The following is a 23,663-nucleotide window of genomic DNA, read 5'->3' on the forward strand; positions in this document are numbered from 1 at the left end:
TGTCTGCTGGCGCAATATTGTTTCTATGGTGTATTTTCGCTTTTAGAATCGTATTCGAAAGTAAAAATAAATGCCAGTGGCAACCAATAAGCTATTAAATGGGGATGCATACATGTAGGTAGGATAGAAAATGCCATTATCAACCGCTCGTAGCATAGAATTTCTTGACCTTGATGTCTTCTGCACACTGTGAAAGTTGTCTGTTGTACGGTCACACCACTATGTATTTATGTTCAAGACAATTACAAGTAGAAAAGAAGAAAAGTTGCAGTAAAACAAATTCCGATTGACAGAATTTCATAAATAATAATGTACTTAATTTCTTGAGTGTTTTGGACGAATAACAATATATGTTAAAAGTACTTCAGGCAATTTTTTGCCCCAAAAATCTAGCAACTATTCTGCTGTGAAGTGAATATTTCTGTTTACGAGAGAGAGAGAGAGAGAAAAAAAAAGCCCCCTTCCCCCTCCATTTTTCTCGCTCTCTCTCTCTCTTTCTAGAGAAAAGTTCCTCTATCTTTTTTCTCCTGCGCCATTGAGTGGCAGAATGGACATCAGTTGCAGAAAAACCCTGATGTTGGAGAAATAAAAAGTTTTTTATCCTTCTGCTCATTGATGGCGAAAAGGGGCCAGACCTTGCGGGTGTGGGTGGAGAGCTAAATGCCCCTTATATGGTTGGTTTGGTATTGCAGTCATTGAGGAACTTTTCTTCCATAATGTAAAGAGTATAGAAAATTCCCCTCTATTCTAATTATGTGAAACATTTGTGACACTGTAATAGAAGAAACCATTCAATAATGAAGAGGTTCCCATTTGTCGAGTGTCAAACAACTGTTTTTGATTCATAAAAAGTTCAGACAATTTTAATAATGTACACAGTATTCTACAGAAAGTCGTACATAACCAGTACAATGTTTGTAGTGGCGGAAGAGTCTTTCCTCCCTTATAGGAAGTAGTGTCCGAGCCGAGGTGGAAAGGTCGGGACATGGATTAAAAGAAATGGACTGTCCCGACTAAATCGGAACGTCTGATAGCCTTGCATCAATGGTTATAGAACTAAAATAGCCCAATATTGCAGACTGCAGACTTCTAGTCTGCCTCTGTCCTGAAACAAAGACAAAATCGAAATTCATGCAAAATTTGAAAAACCATACGTTCAAATTAAAATTTTCCTCGCCCCCCCCCCCCCCCCCCGCTTGGGTACGGGCCTGATTCGGCTACATGAGCTCACCACCAATATACATATTTTCCCCTGAAATATTATTTGATCTCATTTCCCAGAGTGATTTTAAATTTTAAGGTGAGGTTTGATTACACTTGCAATATAATCAGAAATAGATAATATGGTAGGTATACGTCACAGGCAATTCGACAAGATTTACATAAATGTACATTTCAAGAATAGCCTCCTTCTCTTAACGTTACGAATGTACATAACTGCTGGGAAACGCAACAATGAAATGCAAACTGCAAATTAAGTATTGCACTCCCAAACTTCCGACATAAGAATTATACAAGTAATTAACGAAGGTTCAATAAAAATTAGTTTGGACCATCATTATTGTCGTCTCAGCTTCTTTTTACGCTGTTGTGTTCATCACCTAAGCAAATATTACATGAAAAATTATTAAATCAAATAGCAGTGTGTAAAGCATATATTACGTTCCCATTCTAAAATCCAGGGTAGCAGCAAATGCTGTACCGTGAGGCTGTTTTCATCTGAAAACGAGCAACATAAAAGTATCAAAGTATAACACAATCAAAAGAATATAAAAAAATAACTAAAAACTCAATATGCTGACCAAGGCAGCATGGTTATCATGGAAACAAGGCTTAATGGTGTTAAAAAAATTTAAAAGAAATAAAGACAGCTTTCATACTCACTTCATCCATATCTGCACCAAATTTTCACAAATACCTCAACGGCACGAAATAAAACGTTCACATACGTAAATGAACAAGCGTGAGGTATTCACACGTTCGAGGCATGAAGGATTCACACGTTCGAGGCATGAAGGATTCACACGTTCGAAGTCCGAATGTCTTCTTTTAGCAATCCACTACTTACGATGTAGCATCTCACAAGGTCTTATCTCCTCCACATGTTGAAACAAATATCCCTCGTATGTAAGACCTACGCTGCAATATGGTGCAGGAAAACGAGAAATATTGCCCATATGTGTCATCTGCATATGTTAACGAAACGCTGAAAGCTTTTCATTAAGAATTCGTGTTGTATCCATGGTCGCGAAACTAATTTTACATTTAGAATAAATGTGATATTTTTCTTTCTTTACTTCTATTTACGTTATTTTACATAGCTTTTTCTTAATTGTGGTTAATCACGACGATGAAGATGAATGATGAAACTGATGATGGTTGATCGATTTGGTTTATTTCACTTCGCTTTTCTGCCACTTTCTGGCTAATCGCTGTTACAAACAGTATTTGTTTCTTGCTTTCTTGTGTGTGTATAATTCTGTATGCTTGGGTTTCTTCCATGGTTCAGTGTAGTTTAAAAGAGCCAATAAGATTAGGACTTTCAGCCCTCCCCCATGCGACCAGGGAGGAAGTATAATATGCCCTCTGACAGAGAACAGGACAGTGTGTGAAACGGATAGCAGAAGGGAGAGTGATCTTTCGGTCGTCAGCGGCCTCCTATCAGAAAAAGCATCCCGAGGCGGTTCCGCCGATGCTAGTTAGCTTCCATGCTGCGGTTCCGCCGTGGAGCTCGAATAAGATTATTGTAAATTAGAGAATTAATGGAAGAATCCGAGTCTTGTTTGTTGAATTGTAAATAAATGTATAAAGCCCATTTCTGCGAGTTTTCAGCAATCACCCTGCAACATTAATTCAGTAAGTTCTTGCCTGTGATTGATTCTTTGGTTTCGAGCGCTCTGGTGAGGAAGGGGATGGGAACCCAGGACTATGAGCCATTTAGTTGTTTATTTGGGTTTTCCTTGCGAGAAGCGGCCCGATAAGGGTGGAGTGTTGCGGAACATCCCGAAGATGAGGATGAGTGGTGATGACATTGATGAAGGGAAGCTCACAAAGAACACCCATGCCCAGGCCGGGATTCGAACCCGGGGCCCCTGGCGTCGTAGTGCGCTGTGCTAACCACTCTGTCACGGACGCGGCGGTTTGTTAAAATGTATATATGTATATCCATATACATACAGACACACACATACATGCATACATACACCACACACGTGTTGCCCTGTGTTTTGTCCTTGTATGTGCTGATGCCTCTTTACAGCCTCAGCTATTAACCCAAGTAAGAATATGTTAGTCCGACATTACAGTTATGTTACGTTATATTTTAGTAATGGTAAGGGGCTGGACCCCGAATAATGTGACGGGTGCAAAATAGCCTAAGTGCTGACGCACCTAAAATTGCCAGTTCAATTCAATTCAACATACACCCACACATCCAAACATACATGCATATAGTGCCTTGTTGGGAACCATCGTCTGGCCAAAGTGGAACTCTAAAATTACCAATATCCTTACCACACTGTCTTAAAATTTCACAGCAGTCAAATCCTTTACAGGACTGCTGTGGAAATCAATAAAGTGATTAAATATGGTACACTCATAACCTACCGTAATAAACTTTGGAAAATACACTTGGCGCGATTGATGCACAGAAGAGAGAGCTTTTTCATAGAATGCAAATCTGCAGTGCAGCAGTAAAGTTACGTCTGAAGACGAAATATTTTTCAAGGGGTAATGAATTGGTTGCTTATTTAATGTAAGTATTCCTTGAGTGTAATCGTCCCAGATTTTTAAGAGTTTCCCTGCCATGCGGTATATGGCGAAACTCATAAGAAATTCAAAGATGGGGGTTACTCCGAAAAATATTAAAAACGCAATTTTCCACTCTATGAACTGTATCAAAATGACTTTGTGTCTCTCCGATTACGTCCAATTTATTATCTTCCTCGTGCAACATGTCGGAGATAATCACTTAGCGTGGGACAGGAACACTGTTGACTTGCCGCTCAATGCATGAGAAAGACAATCTCCAAATCATGCAAATGATTCTGCGCTGCCAGTTGTATTTGGTGGTGTGATCGGAAACTTGTTACAACATGCAGTACATTTCCAGTCTTAATCTGACTCGCAGCCATTCTTAGAATTTGACTTAGGTACAGAACTACAATACCAGCATGGATATTCATATCGAAAAGAAATAAACTTTCTTAATAAAGGCACAAGACGAAGTTCTATGTATTACAACAGTATTTTACAAACTATACACACATGTAATTGTAACAAGAAACAAATAATTTTAGCAGACATATGAAGTAATGAAAATAGAAGAGTGTCTATGGGCGTGAGGGCATGAAGAAAGAGTTCAGACTGGTAACTGTGGATATTATACAAAAGTTGCAAGTATTGGAGAACTCAAGCGTAAAAATACTAAACGTAAAATATAGTGGACGAATCTGAGACAAATAATAATTTAAGGATAAATAACGTGGTCCTTTACAGAATCGTAAAATAGCACCTTTTACAGCAGTAGGAAAAAAACATGGATCAATTAAGAGAACAAGAGATCATTGATTGAGATGGAATTAGAGTTCATCGACGGAATTAGAGGAAATCATTAAGACACAATTTAGATACAAAAAAAATCACAGCCATTCCAATGGTTATTTTACATACAGACAAATTAAACAGTAAAACTCCCACAAATAGAAAGAAGAGACGGGGTTGGATAAAATAAATATTGAAAGAGATTTTAGCTTTCGCAGCAACTCCTCACTTCCTCATATATGGGCCTATACTGCAATGTACGACCGCTCATTTAAAGTTTCAAGCTTGTCGAGTAAGATCTGTCTGAGACATATGTTCAGTTAAGGAATTGAGTATTCGGATAAAAGTTTTCCTAAGTTTCTGCATGTCAGAAGCAGTGTCTCTTTTCCTTGTTATTTCACTTTCATGTCTTAACAGTTCATATTTGCAGCAGGGAAACTTGAAATTCAAGAGAAGTAACATAGAAGGCGAAATTAAAACAGAAATTTAGACATCAACTGCTAGAGTCATTTTCACGTTCAGAAGACACAATGGGCTCTTATGGGCAATGCTTTTCTTATGGGAAATACGAGCGCGCTGTTGTGACATTTCTGGATTTACAAATTTAGCTTAAGTAAAATCGGTACCTGCAGTTTTGCAGGAATTTTGTAGAGAATACGATGGTGAACACAAAAAACTGGTAACTTGCTTACATAATTTTAGATAAATTAAAAACGCAAAATTTCCGTGAAAACACAATTTTTACATTGTTTCCATTCCTAACGTTGAAACATGCCGTAAAATTGAAGCATTCATTATTACAAAATTGACACTGTTTTTTAATTGTCATAGGTGATGGTGGTACTCAGAATTTGTCAATACTTTAAAGCATATTCGCATTAAAAAAATATTCAAATAAAGTATGTGGAGATTTTTTATATTCGTGCAGTAGAAAATGTCGTCGCTGGCCATTTTTTGTTCTGTAATTCCAAGTAAAAACTTCCAGCGACAAAGTTGTGGAGAAAATAATGAAATTATTTTTTATAACCACTCAAAGGTTCCCAGAAATATTACTTCCATGCATTTGGAGTTTCTTTTTAACCCGAACCGCGCGCGAAGTAAGGAGACGTTGTCTGGCCATCTTGAGCCGACTCACCGCAGCATTCCGGCTATCACCACCAAGTTTTCCAGTTGTTATTTTATTTCCATTCAGTAAAAATATGAACTTCATGCAGTTTGTTATAATAGAATTGAAATTACTTAAATTTAATAATTGACAATTATTTCCAATGCTGCTGTTGTGAGCAACATTAGTGCTGTCGCAAATACACGTTGTTTTCGTTTACATTACTGTCGACATTAATACTGAAATGAAGATCACCTTTCAGTTTCCAACTTACACATAAATTCATACACACCATATTAACCTTTGAAAGGCTTTCCAACACGTGACAAAATATGGGGCTTCAAGATAGAAATATGACATGCCTTGCTTGAGTCATTCACGTCTTATCAGTTCACGTGGGCCATAACTCATTTGTTTGTTTGGGTTGCAACTTGAATTTAACCCGTGTGCCAGGTTCCCCTTACTTGAGTGAGAGATCTACTTTGGTCTGTTTAGACTTTTTCCCTCTCCCGACAAAGTGTTTTCAGTTGTGTGAGCTCTCAGTGATTTTTACTTTTTTAAGTGATTTCTGAAGTGTCATATTCGTGCATTACACACGCGTGTGTAGTGATCGCAATGGATCATAGTGATAAGGGTAACTGTAACGTTCACAGTATAATATTAATAATTACATATAATTATCATTATATATACAAAATATGTAACACCTTCATTGTGAAGGAAGGTCATCATTTCCCGGCGACATGAGCTAGCGCTGTATTGGCAACACTGTGCGGTTTCTCCATAACCGCCGTTGTGTCTTCTGAACGTGAAAACGACTCTAGTACATCCATTTTGCAACACAATTTATGACTACATTTATATTTACAACACACAATTGATCGGGTTGGAATTAGAAGTTATTTCTCCCCTGTAATTTGTAATTCTGGTAATCTGGTGTACAGTGAACAACATCCTGTTGCCGAATCATTAATCGCGCTGCCTTACGCTTCCAAAGGGTCGCTCACGTTGGTGGGTGGCGCATATATTAAGCACTGCTGTACTGACAAACTAAAAATAAAGTTTTGCATGTCCGACTTCTGGCTGTTATTTCAGCGCCACATTTCCAACTGCTGGTGAAAATATGAACCTTCTTTTACGTCAGCATTCGCTTCCACATGGTCTCTATAGTCTCTATACAAAGATTCACCGCAAACCGATGCTTCGAACCGACACCACAGGTCTCTTAGTAGGGAACGTTAATTCTGACCACCCAGTACAATCAGAAAATATGTAAAATTCTTGTTGCATAAAATAATGTATGAATATAAGATATACAAATTTTCCAGCAATATACTATACTTGTTCTCCACAGTACTTATTCGGCATTTCGCTGTACTGATATGTATCCCTCTCTAATGGTAATTGTTCGCTATTTTCTATTTCATAAACTTATAGATTTTCTATCTGTTTAGTACCATCATTAACATATTTACGGCATAATTTTAGACTGTCAGTATATACCTAAGTAGTGTAGAATTTGCAATATATTCTGAATCTCTTAAATTTTATTTCTTTCTGATTTTTGTATTTGCAGTTTTTATTATACGTTGGTTGTTTTTTCTACCTGTAAGCTAAACGTGACGATGATGGTAAGTGATAATTAGGGGAATTGATGAAGGTACATTGCAAAAGAAGATCCAGGCATAGATCGAAATTCTAATGAACGCCTAACCTTCGGAGGCAATATCGCAAGTGAACTAATGTTGAATGGGTCGAGTATTAAATTTATTTTTCCATACAAAATCATGGCAAACAAATGGTTAAGATAGTTTGCTCATAATTCCAACTTCTTTGTTGTCTGTTTCGGGGACATTTACACAATCAATTTAGCCATGTCTAAGTCAAATCCGATAAGCACGTAGCATACCTTTTTTTATCCATTTCATTGCTATCACCATGAATTCCTACCCCACGCAGTGTTGGATTAACCACCTTCTCTCATAGACTCGGATGACCTTTCTTTTTAATTGAAGCAAAAAAAAAAAAAAAGATTTACTGTATATTAGACATCAAGGAGAAGGGGTGATCCATGTATCCTTATGTAGGGGAGACCAGGGTGAGTTGAGCATGTTTTTATGTTTAAATTTCTGCAGCTCTTAAAAATTACTATCTACTATTGATGAAATGCTACGAGCAATACCTGTAGTTTCGTTGACCACTGTGAAATTTTATTACACCATGATGCTAAAACTTGTAAAGTTAATGCTTGTTTCTTCGAAGCCTGTCAGTATTGTCAATTCACCCCGTATATGGGGTGAGTTGACTATATGTGCGGAGTCAGTTGACAATATGTGTAATTCTACCCCATACATGGTTTGGAATATTTTATTTCAAACAATATACTGCCTTAAAAATTACGGATTACAAAAATGTTTTCAAATGAACAGTATAACATGAATAATGTTCCAAACTTTACTGACTTTTTTACCCAGTGTTTATTTTTATTGTTGTATCACAAATACAAATGCAACATCCTGTCCTATAATCCTAATGTGTCTATATGCTAAGATGTTTCTGATGAAACAATTAATTGAAGAACAATTTTCTGAATAGGCCTACAGTATCATCAACTAGCCCCTTCCTTCCTATTGTCAACTCACCCCGATCGCCATATTGGACTTTCTGGTCATGCCGCTGCTAAACATTGCAGTTTAACAAAGTAAGCGAATGTAGTATCGGTACAATTTACCATAGTCTTCTGGATAGCCTTACCATAAACTATGTGCTTACTTACTTTGAAAACGTATAACAAATAATATAGAGTTGAGAAAATTTACTTCGCAAGTAAGAATTGATATTATTTGTCATGCACTAGAAACTTTGTGAACAAGACACTCAACTTCTTAGTTGTGAGTTGGTTCTAGATATGACACATATTCAAAGTAACCTGCAATGTTGCCAACTCTTGACTGGTGGGGATAAAATGAACTTTGTCAACTCGCCCCTATGGGCACACTCCCCCCGGTCTCCCCTAACTAACGATTTACTGTTAGTTCTAGATGTCTCGGAGGCATTCACCTCCCCCCCCCCCTCTGCCTCTTAATCCGCCTATGCCCCACAGTTAGATAAAGTGCGTCGTGTAAAATTAACCAGCAAACGAAGAAACAAAATATATATTTACCTTCATGGCTTTATTCCGCATCTGTTACAACTTTAAGCCTGATCTTCATAATTATATGTTGATCTCTGTTTTCTTATCAGTTTGGTAGTAATCAATCAATAGTCTGATACGGTTTAAAGTTATATAGTATTAAGTGACAAAGTGTCGTCCTTGTATTTTAGGAACAGTTGAATTATTATCTAGTAGAAAGGATTTACAAAAGATTCCGATATCTTAATCCAATTACTTTTATCAGTTGTAATGATACAGGAGTCCATGCCATGCTACAGGAGCAAAGTAATTGACGTAATTGGTCTCAACTACCATTGACATACATGCGTGCTGATCTCGCGACTTTCGTACTAAACAGACAGAATGGGAGAGTACTCTTTCCTCTTCATTTATTATGCAACAAGTCATGTACATCGACTTACAAAATATATTTATCTGTGGCTTACACTAACTTCTGTTATCAGTTGAGTGGGCAGGATGATCACATACAGCGTAAGTCTCCAAAGGACATTCATTCGATATCCACAATGTCCTGAACAAAGTCATGGACATTATGGATATCCATTGGAAGCGCATTAGATATCCATTTCTGTTTAACTATTAGATATCCAGTTTGATATCCAATCTAGACGGAAACTTAAATTTTATCTTCAATAGATTTCCCGGAGTACTCAATATCGTTTGTTCTTATAGCCAACTTAACCAATAAAAATCACACAGTGGAAATAAATATCCTAGTAGGTATTTTGGCATGCATAAGAAATTTCAAATGCTGCCTTCCATATATGAAATACTTCGTCAAATTTCTTGCTTCTAATTTTTAAAAGTATTTTATTGGACGTGCCACGAAAAGCTTGTCATATTAGGCCTACCTACTCGTGTTCTTCAAAACGAACTGAATATGCTTAGTACCTAGTAGTAAAATGAAAGCAGTTCTATACATTCCTGTTCAGCGTTACATAAGGAGAATTTTCTGCCAATATTATCCCGAAAATAAGTTGCATACAAGAACTTGCATTTAACAATAAGAATGTTTTTAAAAAGAATAACAAAGCACCTGGTATTGATTTAATGTCGGCAGCATCGGAAATTCAATATTATTTTAAATTAATAGATTGTTTTGGAATAAAAACGAAATTTTAAAAGAGTGATAAAACTAAGTAGCTTGGGATTTTCCTAGACTGAACAACATATAAAATATTAACTTTCTTTTAACAAAGCTAATCCCATATGCTAATTAAATCATTGGTGATAATGAATGTGGCTTTAAATTCAACACATGGGACTGCTTATCAAATACCTCATTTTAGGCAGACACTTGATAAAATATGTAATCATGATATCCATCAAGTATACATGTAGTTTAAAAAGACATATGATCCTGTTTAACAGAAGAAATTACATGATATATTAGTCGAGCTTGGAAAACCTAAAAAAATAAATGAAAAGTAGGCCTTAAGGAAACACAAAGTAAAATCAGTGTAGATAACAGTATATCTGATAAATTTACAATGTATTATGTGTTAAAACAAGTAGATGCTCTATCGCTCTTACTTTTGTTAACCTTAAAGTATGCGGTCAGGAAGGTGAAATAAACTAAAATAATTAAAATTCGACGTTGTAACTTCGTTGTTAGCGTATGCAGATGATGCACATTAAGGAATGGTGTAATTAAGCTAAGAATAATACTAAAATACTTATAAAAGCAGAAACGGAGTTAGATTTGGAAGTTAAAACAGAGCGAACTAACTTCATCGAAACCAAAACAAAATTAAAGATAATAACCAATTTAAATCAGTTTCTAGAGCATAATATTTACCAGCAATTTTAACAAATGATATGAAAGAGGAAATTAAAAGCAGACTCAATTCAGGTAATGCATGTTACTTTTCTTATCATAAACTTTTATATAAAATAATCTTAAGGTCAAAGTATACAAAACAGATATACACGAATTAAGGGATTTTAAAAACAAAATCTTAAGAAATATATTTGGACCTTGAAGATGAAACAGTGGAGTGGGGAAGATTACATAATACTGAAATGCATAATATACATTCATTCCCTGATATTATTAAAATAATTAAATCAAAGAGACTTCGGTGGGCAGGTCGTGTAGCATGAGGATACTTTACTGGATTATAGTTGTGAACCTAGGTAATAGACCTGTCGAAAGGCCACGACAAAGATGAAATGACAATATTAAGACAGACTTGAAGGAAATTGCTGACGATAGTCAAGAATGAACTCATCTTGCCCAAGACAAAGCAGATAAAGGCATATGTTGCTGCTGCAAGAAACCTTCGGGTTTAGGAATACTGAGAGATTTAATCAGTTAATTTATTACCTTAAAGCAATATCGAAGGGAAAAATAAAACTTCTTTTTAACTAACGATGCAGAAGCTAAATAACCGTTTAGTAACGAATGTACTTTTTTTTATTAACTGATTATTTATATTTATATACCAACCCTCCACCCTCTAAAAGAAAAAGAATTTGCCATTACGGCATTACTACCTCGTGAACGCGCTCGAAAGCTTTTATCGCTTGTCAATCCTAATTCGCATCCCAGAGTCTTGCTCGAATGTGCACTTTTTCGCCTGTAGTTTCATATTTCGCTTACCCAAATGCAAATGACAGAATGCACTCTATCACAGACCCACTTCAACGAATGAAAGCAATCCGGTGAAACACACGAATAAATGACAATTCCAATTCCAACAGTGTGACGCCGAAAAACACAGGACCCTGTTAACTATTTTCTAGCTGCGAATTTGCATTTAGGCAGAACAAAAGTATAATCAATCATATGATTCAGTACGTACCAGCTTCGACCTCGTAGCAACGAACCCGCTGCCATGGTCCAGATTCTGAAAAGAAAATACATAAACTATAAAAAAAAATTGTCGCAAAAATTACTTCAAACATAACGAAATAAAATTTAAAAAGCAAACATCGATTCCTACTGCTTGTTTAGGTTTTCATATCGACATTGACACATTCAAAATATTAGCAAAATAGCTGATTCGGGATTTGATTTACATAATAATAAGTAGATTATCCACAGATCAAAACAATTTGTTAATACATTGCCTGGTCATAATTTTGTAATGTACATATTTATTGGATAGGAAATATATAAGGGAAATTTGGAAAAGCATAGAGCCATCAATAATTCTACAAAAATGATAAAAATCCTTGTACACTGACTCGCAAATAACCAACCCCGGTGACAAGCAGACGTTTTACCACTTGGACCATTGCAGCAAAGTTATATTATGTAAATTAATCGGTCCATCGACGAGGAAATATAAAAAATAGAAAACAGGAAAGATTACACAAAGAGTAACTAACAAACATTATACAGGAAATTGTGTGGTTCTCGGAGATGCCTAGTTTGGGCAAATTTCTATGAAAATGTTTTTCTTGAAGCAGCGGAAATGTTAAAGATGAAATACAATGTATTCTTGCATTTTGATTTTGAATTGATTTGTTGTTTTAAGTCCACTATATGCACAGATAGGCTAATCGGGACTGGACCTACAGTTTGTAGTGGAATCCGAACCACTATGTGCCTCCTACGGGTATCGAACCCAGGACTCCTTGATTGCAAGGCGACGACGTTACCACTATGCCATCGGGGAGGCTATTCTTGTATTTTATTATTATATCAAAGTAGGAATATATCAATTGGAAATCATTCATTCTTTCGATTCTGGATTCCAATTCTACGTTGTGTTTTAACCAACATCAAGAAATTATGCACGAGAGTATGTGTGTTGGTTATTTTACGTTACTTTTCCAAGACTTTGGTTTCATTATGAGAAAAGGGATGGCATGAACAAAACATTAACCGCAACTCTAGCCCAGGACCTCTGGGTTCCCAGCGTGTCTGTGCGTTATGTTGCCAAATTTCCTGCCTCTAACTTCAATGTACAAAGCTGCAAAGCGTATTACTAAATCGGCCAACTTGGAATTATATATGTAGGCTTGAGCCGACCGACCTAGAAAAACCCAGACACGTTACTGTGGATCGCATTTGAGGACGATAAGTTAGTTCCATTTCCTCTTTCCACAGTGACCTTCTCCAAGAACAGATTACGGTCTCTAAGGCAAGTGACTCGGCACCAGTCACGTTGAACTTTCTCTTCATATGCCGATGCTAAATGTTAAAAGGCCACGCCCATTTCCACACACAGAAGCTAAAGGCCATCTTGAGAATTGCAAGAAGAAAGAGATTGGCTATGTATAGCGTGGCAAGTAAGGCAATTTCTAAGCACCAGAGCCAAGCTCCGGTTAGATCTAAAACTTCAGCGTTCGCACACATCATCCTTCAAGGAAATTCGCATCCAACGGCTTCCTGGGTGTTTGCTGTCAAGGTTGCACTAATTGCGTAAGATATTATCGGTGCCTGCTAATTAGTTGAAAATGTTCAAACGATCGTCCTCTTGTAGCTGTCAAAAGCTAGATAGTAAGCTGTTAAGCCACTCTTATGGCACCTTCATTTCTTTACTCATTTCCAAGAATCATACTTAAGTGGTCCAAAGTCAATGGAGATGAGAAGCTAAAACAGCAATATAAAAGCCTAGATCAAACTGTATATTATGATTCAAATAAAAACAGGGACTCTAAAATGACCTCGGCTCTGGTTCTAGTCGATATCTACAATAGTGCAGTTCTTCGGTGTTTGTCAAAGTTTGTTTATTTCTTGAGAAATTGATGAATTGATTTGCTTTATTTTACTTCACTTTTTGTGCCAGTTTTGGCTAATTTGTGAAGATGTGGATGAGTAATGACATGATGAAATTGATAAATGGACACTCACAAACTGGATTCGAACCAGGAGCCCCTGGCGCGTCGTAGCGCGATGTGCTAACAACTCCGCCACGAGAGCCGGACCCCGGCTATTTATTGATAAAAATTCAGGTACAGCACAAATGGCCATTTTAGGCTGAAATCCTCAATAATTAAAAGAGCAATATTAAAAATACCAAAATAACACAAAAAAAAATAATTAAAAATTAGGTCAAAGATGACACTATTTTATATTATTTACCAGCATTTGTTCTGGTGGATGACCGGAAAGCATACTCAGAAAACTAAATCAACACCTGATGGGAGGTCATTATATTGGGTGGGAAGCCTGTAGAAGCGGATTCTCTTGTAAGTTTCCAGTCTAGGATTTTCTGTGTAAAATAAGTTTGTGTTACGAGTTGTGCGCATAGGTGCTCGAAGGTAGAGCACTAAGGAGAGTTTTGCCGAGGATTTTGCAATCGATAATTTTGTATAGATAATGAAATCATTCAACAAACGGCGCTGATGGGAAGTCTAAGTTTAAAAATGACAAGAAATACGATTCATAATGAGGGAACCCTGTAAGGAACTATGGCTAGGAAAAAGTGAAGGGCGAAATCGATTCTAGAAAGCTGATTGGACAGACTGTGGACCGGAATGGAGAACAAGTTTGTTTTAAGTCTTTATGCTAATCGAGACTGGACCTACAGTTCCCAAGAAATACACTGTGTAATGTCCCTCTACCATTGGTTACATTTTAAGATATACTACAGGAGTTCTAATTTTAGTAACTATTGGATTATCACTCAAGCTATACAAATAAAAAATAATGCTCATTCTCCACAAAGCCAATACTAGTTCATATAATTCATTGTGTATCCTTAGAAGGGCTAATTGGGATTTCACCTACAAGTTTCTCTGAACTCGGAAGTACAAACTACTACCGGTACAAAACATGGAACCTTCTTATTAGCCATGTGAGAAAATGATGTAATGACTGAAGATCTACTGAAGCTTTACTCAAGCAATCCTATAAGTGTTCATGAGAAATTCTAGACCCCCATAACACCCATAGGCGCAGAAGATGAGTGATCAACATTCAACACGTAACTTCTGGTTGTATTTACTGCATGTGCACGTACAGACATTTTTCTAGGCGTCGTTCAGCATGAGTTGAATAATGTGAGGACATTACCTGGTGTTACGTTTAGGAAATAGCATGACTTGCTCCGAAATCGAAGTCCGGGTTCGCATTGCTGATATGAATATCTGCACATGCAGTTCACCCATGTAAATGTATAGAGCGACCACAAACAAATGAACTTTCGCGCATCTCCCACTCCATCCCTTCAAATCAAGCCCTCCATCCCTTCAACTCAAGCCCTCCATCCCTTCAGCCATAAGGAAGCATAAGCTCCACTCTACCGTTCGATGCACAGTCCACGCGGTACTGTGCAGTTCCTTTTGCCTGTGGTCCCACAATAACTTGGTAACAACAGTTGGATACGGAAACTAATGAAATAAAACAATGATCCACATTCTGTTAGTTTGTAGCATTTGGCTCAAACTTAATAAGTAAATGACTGAACTTTGATTATCATATCAATTATTTGGTTGAGTAGGATATAGAAATGTTGTTAGTTCAGCAAACCCATACAAGTAATTTTTTAATAATAATAGTGTGCCACATTTTACTCGTTGCTCCTTGCAACCAAGGGGTCCCGGGTGCGATTCCCAGTGAACGCACTTTGCACAGTGGTTCGGATCCCACTTTAAACTGTAGGTCCAGTCCCGATTATCCTATCTGTGCAGAGCGTGCACAACTTAATTTTAGTCGTTGCTTTCTGTTTTATGCAAAAAAAAATATAAAAATTCTACACCCCATTAGAGTAAGTGATTCAACATTTTAACACCAGGAAAGATATAGATGATTCGATAAGTCTCCACCCATTTTAGCCGGAACGGCAACCTAAGGGGTAAAATTACGGTGCGGAAAATAAACACGCGAACCTATCCTGGTCGGCCAGATTCCCACATGAAAGATACAGCCTGTGTATATTTTATATGTATATCATATAAACTAACTAATTCTCTAGCCTTCTTGAACCCGAAGGTTTATGGCTGTAGCAACACAGGCCTTTCATCTGTCCCTATCCTGAGCAAGATCTATATACTCTTTTCCATCCCTACAGATTTCCTTTAGGTCCATCTCAACGTCATCCCTCCATCTTCGTCATGGTCTTCCTACTGGTCCCTTACCATCAGGTTTCCCAACAAGAATCCTGTAAACTCTTCTTTCCTCTCCCATTCGTGCCACATGGCCTGCCCACCTAAGTCTTCTTGATTTAATCATTCTAATAATATCTGGACATGAATACAAATTATTACGTTCTACGTAAATTATGCAACCTTCTCCACTCACCTGTCTCCTCATCCCTTTTAGGCCCAAATATTTTCCTAAGGATCTTATTTTCAAATACTCTCAATTTATGTTCCTCTTTCTATGTAAGGGACCAAGTTTCGCATCCATATAATATTACAGGCAAAATTACTATTTTGCATATTTTAACTTTTAGTTTCTTAGATATTAAACAAGAACAGAAAAGTTTCTAAAGAGAAAAGTAACATGCATATCCTGAATTAAACTTGCATTTTATTTCCTCTAATATCATTTTCATTTGTTAGAACAGGGTGGCTACAAACAAGCAGAAATGAAATTCCCTGACTTTTCCAGGTTTTCCAGGACAAAATTTACATTTTTCCCTGACAATTACAAATTAAACTAAATCGATGTTTTTGCAAAATGGAAATAATAAACTCATACAGATCCACGAATGGTTTTGTTAAGTACCAATATTATCTTCTATGAAATTGACTTAATTTCTCTATTCTCTATGATTTGAATTCAAACTGCAAAATAGTGAATTTGGAAAATTATTACAATTCACAAGCTACGGAAGGAATACGGAATTTTGTCATACGCAGTAAGTTTAAAATAAAATACTTGATTATTTTTAAAGTTACGACTAAATGAGATAAGAGTGAAGAGTGATTAAGAAAAAAAATGTAATTTATCAGTCTCCTTATACATTCTCGGTATTATATGTTGATATTTCCACTGAGGTTTGGAACCCTCTGCTTGCAAGAACCATGAGTGCAGACTCATTTTTCAATGCATTAAGCTACTTCTCTTTTCTCTGTAAAGCAAACAACTTAACTCTTGCATATAAGTGAAACAATTGAATCGAACAAAATAAAGTGTCATATTTCCTTACATTATCAATGGGATTTCTGCTTCAGTACAGTATATCCAAGTGAAGTACTGTGAAACTGACAACATGCAGTTATACCATTAATGCTGACGAAAAGGGTATGTAGGTATTAGAAATTTAACGCAAGGAACTTATAGAATTGCATTGTATAGGTACCTCATTTAGCTAACCACACATTAAAACAGGAAAACACTAATAATAAAAGCTTCTGAAAGTTCATATACGAGGGGCATCCTGAAAAAGGCTCCAATGGTTCCTCCTATACACAGCACTAGTGGTCGGAGAGCGACACACACACAAGCAGGCAGGAAGAAGTGGCATGTAGCTGTAATCTGGCACAGTTGCAATGCAGCCGTTTTAGGACAGTTCTAGGTTAAAGATTGCAGCTCTCACACAGTCTCCCACCGACTGCGATGTAGCCTACATTGCACGCTCAGAATTTGGCACAGAGTCAGCAGCAATCGTGTGAGGTGTGCAGACCGGACGTCGTGAGTGATAGTATGGTCAGACAATGGTGCAGACAATTCACGGAAGGCCAATCGAATGTGCACAACCCCATACAGCTGAGTACACACGGGCCCTTTGCATCACTTCAGGTGAGAGATCTTGGACCACACTCCCTGAACAGCCCTGGCCTTGAATGTACCGACTTTCATCTATTTGCTTAACTGAAGAGGTTTCTGGCAGGGCAAGGATTTGACAGCTACACTGCGGTAGATATAGTTCCAGTCTTTACTGTCAGACATATATACCATTGACATACAAAATTTAGTGCCATGCTACGACAAATGCCAGAACAAAGGTGGTGATTATGTCGAAAATTAGGTTAGGACTCACTGTTACTGCTGCAATAAATTACAACTGATATACTTGTTTTATTTATACCTAATCGGCAGACTCTTTGATATTTTATTTTTTTTCAAATTGGTGTATTTTCTTATTTTTTTATTTTTTACTATACGGTGTTTTTTTCCCAAAATTCTAATTTTCAATTTAGCGCATTTTCTGGCAAATATCTGACATACCTTCATGGTGTTTTTTTGAGTTGTTAGTGTTACGTTTCCCAAAACTCGCGTTTTTGTTTTAGAACATTTATCTGTAAAGTGCTCCCCTGCACTTTTCCATGAAGGTGTATAGGGGTGTGGAGTTAGGGTCCCACACTTTCTTGATCACGGCCGAAGGTGGGGGTGATGTGATCAGCACCACGATCCTGGCTACATTTATCCCTCAAAGTTTCCTCAAGGTATCAGCTTCATATGATGCTGGGTGGGTGCCGGAGCAGTTTGAATAGGTGGAAAACATCCCGGTTCTCCCCTGCAGGGGATCGACCCCGGGTCTCTCGCATAGTAGTCACATGCCCTGACGACTGAGCTCCATTATTACTCGCTTGACAAATGCCGATGGTGCGCACTTAGCTTGGTAATTCAAAACGTATCTCGTGCGACAAATACGAACATGTGGCTCTCGTGTGACGGTAGATACGCATTCGATCTCCTGTTAGAACCCTGCCACTTTGCTCTGTGATGCAAATGGTTTCGATAGAAGTTGAAAAAATCGTGGGAAATACATGATTTAATGTGGCTGTCGGAATTATTTCATGTACGTATAAGTATAACTCTATAGTTTACTCTTGAGTAAAATGTTGGAAAACTTGCATGTTCTATGTACACAAACATGTCCTAGAAAATACAAGAATGTTGGATTTCATGGAATTTTTCGTTGTTTTAGGACATTTCTTTTAAAAAAATCACTAAAAACGCCAACAATTCGTATTTTATGCCAAATACGCATTATTTCGGTATTTCGAACGGGCGAAAAATGTGTCCAGACATCACTGCACATTCCTAAACATAACTTCACAGCAATTACCAGTTTTCACGGTTTTGGCGTTTGCGGTTCCCTACTAATCGGAAATTACTTTCTGGTCACCCCTTGTATAAATTAGTAGATGTAAAGTGAAAATTTTAGCAGGGCTGGCAGAGAAAAGTCAATTCTTGAAGAAAGTGATTTGCTTTTATGATTGAATGATTCGACTAAATATGATATTAAAATATTTACTTATTTATTATTAGTATTTTATTTCATAATATTGGACATTAACTTCACTCACTGAGAGATTAATGACCATCTCTCACGAGGTTTAAACAGACAGGACAGAGAGTGGCGTTAATTTCATTGCAATACTAGTGTTGCGGTAAATTTGAGGATGCGAGCATGCACTTGCCAATTTTTATAACGTTCACCACTGCAGATTTATGTTTCACTTTTTCGTGACAGTATTCAATATATATCCCGTTTTGTTGGATTCTTCTTGATATGTAAAAATAGTGCAATGTCATTGTAAACGTATGTTAACTTGTGCGAAACCAGTAATACGTCAGGATGATGGAAGAAAACCTTCGTAAGCACTGCTACATTAAATAAGGTGAAGTGAGCCAGAAGAGTAACAAAATTCCAGCAGCATATTTTCAGTCTAAAGCTTTTCTTGTTTATGCATGCGATTTTTGTTGGATGTTGCAGTCCATGCAATTTCTGTCGCATGTTCTAGTGAGATACTTTGTCGGGTGGCGATATTCGACAAAAATAGTATGTATCAACAGAACCTATTTTTTCCCATGTTCCTTCTGTTTGCCCAACAAAATGCCTTACTATCGGACGGCGCCACAAAAACAAATGATAATTCAATGCATTTTCCACGTAATATTCAGAGGCTTAACCTTTACTCCCCCGATGATATTATATGGTATCATCAAAGTAAGGTCGTACTGGCCCGATGATACCATATGGTATCATGGTGCTGATTACGAAATGAATGTGCTTTTTGGACCTTCGTACTCTTATGTTTGGGTGGAGACTCTCCGACACAGGTCTGGAGCAAGCCCGGGAAATTCATATTGATGACCAACCTCTCCCCCTCTCCGCAACATATCAATACCACATTTCCGAACAGAGTTTCACATTTTGGCTCATTATTCAACTTGTACGGCACCCAGGAATATGAAGAAACATGTTTCATTCTCTTTGGAAACGTCCATTCCTTGAAGAGAATACTAAGGTTTGCGCATTCTCCCCAAAATAGCGGGAGAAGAGGGGCAAACTTCAGATTTTTATGGGTTTTTTTTTCATTGAAATTCAGTGGTCGCGCCCCCCAAACCCTTCCTCGGTTCGGCGTTCTGAATTGTACACGGTTGCATGCTCTGATGTTCTAGCTGCAAAACAAAACTTATCCGAAGTAGATTGCTCCGATAGTGCCCAAGTTGTAACAATTTTCCTCCAAAAATGCAAAATTACCTATTTCTCGTAAAAAAAACAATATCACATTTTAGCTTATTATTCAACTTGTATGGCACCCAAGAACATGAAATATGTTTCATTCTCTTGTGAAATGTCCATTCTTTGAAAAGAATACAAAGTTCGCACCTTCTCCCCAAAATAGTGGGAGAAGAGGGGGCAAAGTCGAGATTCTTATATTTTCCATTGAAATTCGGAGGTGGTGACCCCCAAACCCCCCTTCCTCGGTTCGGCGTTCTGAGTTGTACACGGTTGCATGCTATGATGTTTTAGCTGAAAAACAAAACTTATCCGAAGTAGATTGCTCACATAGTGGTCGAGTAATAACAATTTTCCTCCAAAAATGCAAATTACCCATTTTTTTACGTAAAAAAAAAATCACATTTTGGCTTATTATTCAACTTGTATGGCAACCAAGAACATAAAATATATTTCATTTTCTTGAGAAATGTCCATTCTTTGAAAAGAATACTAAAGTTTGCGCCTTATTTCCAAAACAGTGGGAGAAGAGGGGGCAAACTTCAGATTTTTTTTCATTGTAATTCGGGGGACGTGCTCCCAAGCCCCCTTCCTCGTCCCTCGTTCTGAATTGTGCACGGTTGCATGCTCTGATGTTCTAGCTGAAAAACAAAAATTATCCGAAGTATATTGCTCACATAGTGCCCGAGTTATAACAATTTTCCTCCAAAAATGCAAATTACCTATTTTTCGTTAAAAAAAAATAATCACATTTTGGCTTATTATTCAACTTGTATGGCACACAAGAACATGAAATATGTTTCATTCTCTTGAGAAATGTCCATTCTTTGAAAAGAATACTAAAGTTCGCGACCTCTCCCAAAAATAGCGAGGCAAGAAGGGGCAAACTACAGATTTTTACGTTGTTTTTTTCCATTGAAATTAGGGGGGTCGTGCCCTCAAGCCCCCTTCCTCGGTCCGCCGTTCTGAATTGTGCACGATTGCATGCTCTGATGTTCTAGCTGCAAAACAAGAGTTATCCGAAGTAGATTTCTCCCATAGTGCCCTAGTTATAACAATTTTCCTCCAAAGAGTGTTCGAATTTAAAATTCCCGCCGAGAAGCCCTGGCGAGAGAAATCTCTCTCTCTCCTCCTGCCATCACTGGTTTATGGCGCCGTGGTTGTGTTGTGCATAAAAGGGGCCTAAAAGTTGAGGTCGAAACTTGCGAACGAGATTTCCTGTTCCCGTGCAGAGTTCCATAACGATATCTTTAAATAAAAAAAAAAATTAAAAAAATCAATGAAGACGAAATTCCCTGACATTTCCCTGACTTTTTTTGACACCTCAAATTCCCTGACTTTTCCCGGTTTTCCAGGTCTGTCGCCACCCTGTAGAATTACTCCTAAGTACTTGAATTTGGAAACTGGTTCAAACGAGTTATAAATAATTAGATTTTGATTATTACCTAACACTTGGTTTTGGCCTGTAAGCATATATTTAGTTTTCTCTTTGCTAACTTCCAAACCTATCTCTAGCTGTTTTGAAAAATATTTTAGCATTATTCTTAATTGTATTTACATCATTCCCCAGTAAGTCTACATCATCTGCATATGCTAAGAGCTGAGTCACACCGTTTAATTTTAGTTTCTTTTACTTTCCTAACCGCGTATTCTAAGGCAAAATTAAAGAGCAATGGAGATAATACATCTCCTTGTTTTAACCCTTCATGAATTGTAAATTTGTCAGACATATTAATATCCACACGAATTTTACTTTCTGTTTCACCGGTGCATACTCTTATCATATTAACAAGCTTCTTAGGTATTCCAAACTCATATAATATATTATATAATTTATCTATTTTGACTGAATCATATGCTTTTTAAAAATCAATGAATAGCTGATGGACATTTTGATTATATTCCCACTTTTCCTCGAGTGTCTGTCTGATGTGAAAAATTTGATCTGTTACGTTTAAATCCACATTGAAAATCACCTATAATTTCATTAGCATATGTGGTTAGTCTTGCTAAAAGAATGTTAGATAATATTTTATATGTTGTTGAGAGTAGAGAAATTCCACGGTAATTATTGCAGTTCATTTTATCACTTTTTTTAAACACAGGATGGATTCTTTCCACTGTTGAGGGATTTCTTCTTTATTCCATATTTACCTCCTACATGAACATTTAAAAGGTCATTAAAGTAGTTCTTCCATCTATTTAAAATATCGCTTGGGTCAGCCTATCAAGTTTACTTTAGGTTGCCACCCCTTTCTAAACTCATTTACACCTTTATATAAATCTCTGATATTTTTATTTTTGCTGTTTGTTTCAATTTCGTTAATTTTACTTTTCAAGTAATCCTTTCTTTTACTTCTAAACGTGCGGTTAACTTCTCGCTTTATTCTATTATAATTGCTTACATTTGTATCATCAGAGTTATTTAACCAGCCCGATTTCTTATTTCTATTAGGTTATGACATTCATTATCAAATCGTGGCTTACTTTTCCTTGGTTTATGGTATCCTATACTTTCTTTAGCTGCTGATTCTATTGCATTACGTTATGTATGTGCTCCAAATTCTTATTTACGTCTGTTGAATTTATATTTTCATCATCATTTAAATCCTGCAAAACATTGAATCTATTTGACAGTTTAATTTGGTAATCTATCTTAATTCTATCATCAGCAAATTTTCCTGTATTAAATTTTAGAGATATGTATATCATATAACCAAGAAAAAGCCAATTATTATTCCAAAAAAGACGTAAGTTATATGAGCCCTTTTGAACTAACGCATGAATTCCACCGAACCGAATACAGGAGCACCTATATTGCAGTTTTCTTTTATAATCAGGTGTTTTGTTTCGGAAAGCACGGCATGTAAACATCAAAAGAAGTCTTCATGAAAAAAAAAATGTATACATATATTGAGTTGGAAGGAACGCTAGCGCTCAATAATAATGAGGTAGAGTGGGACGGTGTTCAAAGGAAAGAGAACTTACGATTTTGTTGTGAAGTTGCGTATAATGAGACAGAGCAAGTTCAACGCACTACATAATAACTATGACAACCATCACGAATGCGAGGAGTGGCCCACGCGTCGTCTATGGAGGGAAGACATGCGACGGCCAATGATCTCTCAACTATTACGACACAGTAATCTACCAGCCAGTTTTCAAGCGAAATCTCTCATACAGGCGATCATGTACAAAAAAGACGTTTCATCAATTCGGAGAAGGTTTCCTGCCGAGAAGACTCGTCTGCAAAGATCTCGCCGACGGCGTAGTGGAAACGCTGTCGCCTTGTAATCAAGGGGTCCGGGTTCGATACCCGCTGGAGAAACATTGTGGTTCGATCTCACTTTAAACTATACTGTCAGTCTCTACTAGCCTATCTCTGTGTAAAAAAAAGGACTGAAAAGACTTTGACTTTGTTCCCTACAATTAGCGACACAAAATTTGTGTTGTGTTAGTCCACGACATTCCCACCGGCCTCCGTGGCCGAGTGGTTTGGCCACCACGCTGCGACGCCAGAGGTCAT

At 37.2% G+C, this 23,663-nt stretch overlaps 1 protein-coding gene across 3 annotated transcripts in view; it reads right to left on the reverse strand.

Moving 5' to 3' along the window:
* Window positions 1–23,663, reverse strand: part of LOC145983879 (adenosylhomocysteinase-like 1) — a 355,689-nt gene that overhangs the window by 297,642 nt on the left and 34,384 nt on the right. For all 3 annotated transcript variants that reach the window (XM_083116951.1, XM_083116960.1, XM_083116952.1), the window contains exon 2: window positions 11,627–11,671. In XM_083116951.1, the coding sequence (XP_082973077.1) occupies window positions 11,627–11,671 (45 nt within the window). The remainder of the gene's footprint in view (window positions 1–11,626; window positions 11,672–23,663) is intronic.

Source organism: Lepisma saccharinum, chromosome 2 (assembly GCF_977018435.1).
Source record: "Lepisma saccharinum chromosome 2, izLepSacc3.1, whole genome shotgun sequence".
Classification (NCBI taxonomy): Eukaryota; Metazoa; Arthropoda; class Insecta; order Zygentoma; family Lepismatidae; genus Lepisma; species Lepisma saccharinum.